At 60.4% G+C, this 6000-nt stretch overlaps 1 protein-coding gene across 2 annotated transcripts in view; it reads right to left on the reverse strand.

The window, feature by feature from the left end:
- Positions 1 to 5241, reverse strand: part of Ski (SKI proto-oncogene) — a 69667-nt gene extending 64426 nt beyond the window's left edge. For both annotated transcript variants that reach the window (XM_075947113.1, XM_075947112.1), the window contains exon 1: positions 4031 to 5241. In XM_075947113.1, coding sequence (XP_075803228.1) covers positions 4031 to 4999 — 969 coding nt within the window. In that variant the 5' untranslated portion in view covers positions 5000 to 5241. The remainder of the gene's footprint in view (positions 1 to 4030) is intronic.
- Between the last annotated feature and the right edge of the window lie 759 nt (positions 5242 to 6000).

The following is a 6000-nucleotide window of genomic DNA, read 5'->3' on the forward strand; positions in this document are numbered from 1 at the left end:
GCTGGGGCTGCAAAGACAGCAACTTAGACCTGGCCCAGGGGGGCCCCCACCCAGCTCCAGGGCAGGGCTGGGTTCACACTTGGCCCAGACTTCCTCACCCTCTACATCCTGTCTGCCCTTAGACACTTCAGACAGACATTACACAAACCAACTACAGGGGAGGTTGAGAAACGCTGAGAGTCAATGACCTTACTCTTGGAAGCTTCTTGATGACCCAGGGCCTCCAGTGGGCAGCCAGGGACAGGGGTGAGGGCTACTCAATGACCCTGCTTCCTCCAGATGGTGAGGGACCCAGATGGCTCCCAGAGGAGCCCCAGAAGGTAGCAGGACAGATGGACAGATAGACTGACAGGCCACAGAAGAGAACTTGACCCTCTCAGAGGGGGATGTGCACCAATAATTCCCACCACCACCCACAGCTGGTTATGGTGTGTGTAGCACCCAGAGCCCACCCTCAAGCTGTTGTCCCACCCTATGAAGACCCACTAGCCTTGGACTGGACCCACCACCTGGGCAGCCATCCCAGGGAGGCCCCTCCTGGACCAGGCCCTGACCTCAGGATCTGGAACCACACCTTTTTGGTCCAAGTGTCTGGAGGGGAATAATCAATGGTAACTCTAAGAAAGTCCAACACAGGACATGATTCTAGGGGACATTCTTCACAACGATGCTAGTGGACAGAAGAAAAGAACACCCAGACCTGCAGGTGTCCGAGAGACAGGGTCCTAACATATTGACACCGTCCTCTCCTATATCAATCTTCACGTAAGGACAAACCACAGTTGCTCATGGTGGTGCACAAATGTGATTCCATCACTCAGAAGGCAAGACCCTTATCCCAAGAAGACCAAAAGAGCAAACCATAACCCACAGAAAGGACTCCTGAACCCAGCCCTGCACCCAAAAGCTGTTACCATGTCCCAAAACACCCAGTGTTCAGTGTTCCCTAAAGCTGACCACCCGGCTAGGTGTCCAGTTTAGAAACATGACCTCAGTCATATTGTCCACATAAAGCGACCCTATCAGCTGACAGAACGTCCTGAGAACCCAGGCTCAAAAGAGGACAGAGATGCAATAATCTAAGATAACCCAAGCTCCTCCACACCAAAGCCCACTTGCTATGGCCAGGAGTCACCGCAGCCCGTGGCCAGCCTGGTTTCCACCCTTCCTATGGACCAGCAGCCACATCCCACAAAGCACACAAAGTGGCAGCTCAAAATGTCATTGTCCATGTTTCTCTTATGCTCATAAACTGAAGTCCAAGAGAAAACTGTCCAGGCAGCTGCGAGACGGGAGGGAAAGCTTTACAGACCCCCTTCGTCTGTGCTGACCCAAGAAATATGAGTCTGAGACAGGTTCAACAAAGTGTTAGTCTCAACTGACATGAGGAAAATGAGGCACAGAGGGGCTAAGCATTTGCCCAAGCTCACACAGCCAGTGAGGATGGGAATGTAAGACCAACTCCATGAGGGTCCACAGCAGAACTGGCTCCCTATGGGTCTGCTGGGGAAAGCAGTCAAGGGGGCCCCTGGGAAGGACAGGCTCACTGAGCATCCAGGCAGCCTACATCTTCAAAGCTTTACCAGGAGAAAGTTGGGCCTGATAGTCACAAGAGAGAAGTGGGATTTCCCATTTCCCCATGGCATTAGGAAGGCACTGCAGCAGACGCCCACCAACCTTTGCCAAGGGGGGTACAGTGGCCTGCAGCAAAGTTTCAGGCTCCAAGCTCAAAGTTCCCTACTCCCACACACACTCAGCTGACCACAGAAACCACAAGTCCACCTCAACCAGGCCAATTCTACCTGATCCAAGCAGACCCTACCTAGCCACACAGAAGCCACCTCAGTCAGGCTGCCATAGAGCAAAGCAGCCAGATGTCATCAGAGCATCAGGAACTCAGGAGGACCACTGACCTCCACCCTCCCACAGAGCATTCTGCTCACCCTCAGCCCAAGAGACAGCACATTCTCTGCTCCTTGAGCCCTCCTCAGTAGAACAGAAATATTAAAACACGCTGTGACGGGAGTAAGGGAGTCATAACCCAGGCCACTCCTCTTAGGACAAGCTAAGACTTCCCAGACTGATGTCCCTTCCTGGGTGTTAGCTGTGGTTCACGCAGGTACGTACATGGCGGCCCAATGCGGACTGGAGGAGCACAGTCCAGCCCAAACCCCAACTATAGACTCATAGAGTCTGAGCAGGGAGCACCCCACAAAGAGGAAAACAGTCTACCAGTTCCTCACCATGGAAGCACTCAGGAGCTGGCTGACATATAGGAACCCCACACTGATGCCACCACTGCCTGAGTGGAGCTGGAGACACAAATCACTTTTGAAATTTCTCTTCACTCAGTAAATGAGGCATCAGAGTACTGCCAGGGTGGTTAGCAAGGGAAGGGCAGCTATAAACCACGGCGGAAATGACCCAAGCACATGACCATGGTTCAGCACGCTGTTCTGTGTGCTAACCCCTCAGTGCTGGCACGGGCATCTGAGCCATCTCCTTTGAGCCCAAAGACCCTCATACCCAGAACCACCAGGCTTGTGAGCAGAGGAGGCAGGAGTGTATCCCATTCAGCAGTGGCTGGGACAAAGGGACCATGCCAGCCCACTAAACCTAGACAGAAAGACCACAAACACGCATGACCCGGAGCAGACAAACACAGACACGCCCAACTCAGACACAATTCCTTGCCTACTCAAGATAAGAGGTGTGAAAGCTTCCCAGAGGCGCAGTCTCGCCAGTCCCACATCTCCACTGCGGTCCCAGAAAGTTCACCGGTCACCACACACATGACTACCTCAGGCCACATTGGCTGACAAGGGTGCAGACATTCCGAGAGATAGGCATCCATTGGCAGGACCCACATCAGCCATCAGCTTGCCTACTGACAAGTCCACTTGAAAAGACCTGCCTGCAGCCTCCCCCAAGGATGCATTGTCCTGGCTGGGGCAGAAGTGCCATAAAACACGCAGCATATGCACACTCTCTGCAGCCCCTGAAGAACGAGGCAACGGTCCTTCTTAAGAGCCCCTTCCCCCCACAACTCTGACATTCTGCTGGAGGGGCGCCCAGAGAAAACCGGGCTGCAGCATCTATTCACAGATTTAGAAGGGAAAAAAAAAGTTTGATGCAATAGCTGAATTAATTAGGTCTCCCAAGAATAGCTGAGCCAATGCAGCATTCTGTTGTGTGCAATTTAATAAGCATGGATATTTAAAAGTTACAGATACTTAGGATGCATATGCAAAGAAACTTCCTGTGGACCCCAGCGAACTAGGTACTAAGTGGCCCAGAAAATGCCCGAGAAGATTCCCACAAAGCCTCTTGACTCACGTACAACACAGCCTGGGCTGACAGAACCTCCACACCAAGTACAAAAGCAACAGAAGGAAATGGGTGAGTCCAAATATACTGCAGACCATCAGCGACTACCGCCGCTGACCAGGCCAAGTGCCCTTCAGGTGCACAAACGGGATTCAAAGGGCTACAAGTGCCAAGTCTCTGCCAAGACAACTAGCTAACTTCGTTTTAGTGTCTGTGCCCCGTCATTTAAAGACAAGAAAGCCAGTAAACATACAAGGCTAGTCAACTGGGGACCACGAGACGACAACCCTGTCATAAGGAAGGGGACAAACTTCATTCTCATCTGGACACCTCTGCCGAGGTCCCACGGAGATTTGGGACAGAAAAGTCACAGCCTGGGTCCAGACAGTCTAACCTCGCAGAGCTTGTGGTAGCCTCTTTCTCAGAGCTCCTGAGCTCAGCCTACGGGGACAGGGGTTATGAGCCCTGAGAGGGCTTTCCCACTCACTCTTCATGAGTACAGTGCTCAGACAGCACGAAGGCGGCCTTATGGCCTTACCCACAGGAGACTGACAAGGCCCCTAATTTCCTAAAATCAAAACCCAAGGCCAGATAAAGTCGAACCAGGAGCCCCAACCTTTAGAACCCAGAGTGCCCAACCCAAGAGGACTCCCCTCCCCTCCTTGGGCATGGTTTACTAACCCCAAGCCCTGGGGACACTTACCCGGGGCACCCTCCGCTTGTACTTGTTGGCATAGTCGAACTTCTCCTTCACGTCGTCCAGGCAGCGGCCAAGGCGGGCCTGCTCCTCCTTGCCTGTGTAGTCCTGGCTCAGCAGGATGTAGGCCCGCCAGTTGGCTGAGTCGAAACCCCAGTGGCAGGTCCGGTTCTCCAGGGCCTTGTGCGAGTGTACCACGAACTTGTGCGGCGGGTACATGAGGCGGCAGTCGAGGCACTGGATGCAGGCGGCGCTAGGACTGCTGTACAGCTCGGGCACCAGCAGCCCCTTGCATTTGCCGAAGCACTCGTGGTACACGCGGACGCTGCGCTCGCTGAGCTCCAGGCCCAGCGCCAGGCTGGCCGCCAGCTCCTTCTTGCAAGGCGGCGGGTAGGCGCCGCCGTAGAGCAGCGCATTGCACAGGCGCTCGGCGTCCGTCTTGGTGATGAGCCCGCACGAGGGCGCGGAGAAGGGCAGGATGCCCATGACTTTGAGGATCTCCAGCTGGTCGGCGGTGCAGCGCGAGCAGTAGATGTGCAGCTCATCGCACACCGAGTTGATCTGCTGCAGTGAGAAGTCGCGCAGCACCGAGTTGAGGATCTGCGGCAGGCACAGACGCTTCTCGCCTCCCACTACGAAACAAGAGATGGTCTCCCCTTCCAGCACGGTCTCACAGCGCTCGGTGGAGCGATCCGACGGCATGAAGAAGGGCCCGGGCAATACGGGCGGCGGCGGCTGGATGGCAGGCAGGTGCAGCACGGGCGGTGGCTCCGCGGCAGTGGGCACCGGCGCCGGCACTGTGGCCGCGCCCGCCTCCTTGGCGCTCTCCTTCTTGTAGGCCTCCTGCGCCCAGCGCGCCGAGAAAGCGGCCGGGCCGCCCAGCGAGCTCATGGAGCTCAGGTGGAACTGCTCCAACGTCTTCTGCAGCCCCGGGTGCGGCTGGAAGCCGCCCCGGCCGGCCGCCGCCGCTTCCATGGTGCGATCGGGCTCCCCGGGCCGCTCCCGCTCCCGTGCGCCCGGGCCCCCACGGCCTCCGCCGCCGCCCCGCGCACCCCGCCGCCGACCGCGACCGCGGCCCCGACCGCCCCCCGTCGCAGGCTCACGGCCGATTACGGCCCCGGCCTCGGCCTCGCCCGGGGGCGCGAAGGCAAAGGCGGGCGGGGCGAAGGGGTCCCGCCGCTGGAGCCCGCCGCCACCCGGGCCCGGCGCCACATCCACGCGCCCTGCGCCGCGCCCGCCGCCGCCCGGGCCCCCCGCGCGCCCCCCGCGCGCCCCCCGGGCTCTAGGCGCGGGGCATGCCCCGGCGCGCGCCGCCAACGCCAACGCCAACGCTCGCGGGCCCGGGGCTCGCGGGGGGCGCGCGGGCAGGTGCCGGCGCCGCGAGGCGCGAATCGCCGCGGCAGCCGAGGCCGAGGGGCCCGGGAGGAGCGGGGGCGCGGGCGCGGGGCCCGCCGGGCCGTCCTCGCGCGGCGCGCCGCCGCTGCCCCGCTCCTCCCACCGCGCGGCGCCCGCTCGGCTCGTCCCGGCGGTGCTGGCCGGCCGCGTCGCGCCCGCCGCCGGCCCCTGGCCGCCTGCCCGCCCGCGCGGCCGCCCGCCGGCTCCCGGCCGCCCGCCGGCCCGCGCGCGCGGCTCCCGGGGCGGCGGAGGCGCCTCTGGCCCGCGGCCTCAGAGCGCGGCGGCGGCGCGGGGCTCGGCGCGCTCGGCGCACATCTTTCGGGCGGCTCGCTCCGGCTCGGACTGAGCGCCGGGAGCTGAGCTCACGCCGCCGCGCGCCGCCCCGCCCCGTACCGCCCCGCCCCGCCCGCGCCGGCCCCGCCTCCCGCGTTGTTTGTTGCTGTGCGTCCGCCTCAGCCGAAGTGCGGGCCAGGAATGTGACCAGCTCCGAGCCGGCTCTTCCAAGAACGCGCGCTCCCCCTCCCGGGCTCGGTGGCGCTCGGCTACTCCCGGCCCTCACTCGGCCCAGCTCGGCTCCGCTC

Source organism: Microtus pennsylvanicus, chromosome 13 (assembly GCF_037038515.1).
Source record: "Microtus pennsylvanicus isolate mMicPen1 chromosome 13, mMicPen1.hap1, whole genome shotgun sequence".
NCBI classification, from domain to species: Eukaryota; Metazoa; Chordata; class Mammalia; order Rodentia; family Cricetidae; genus Microtus; species Microtus pennsylvanicus.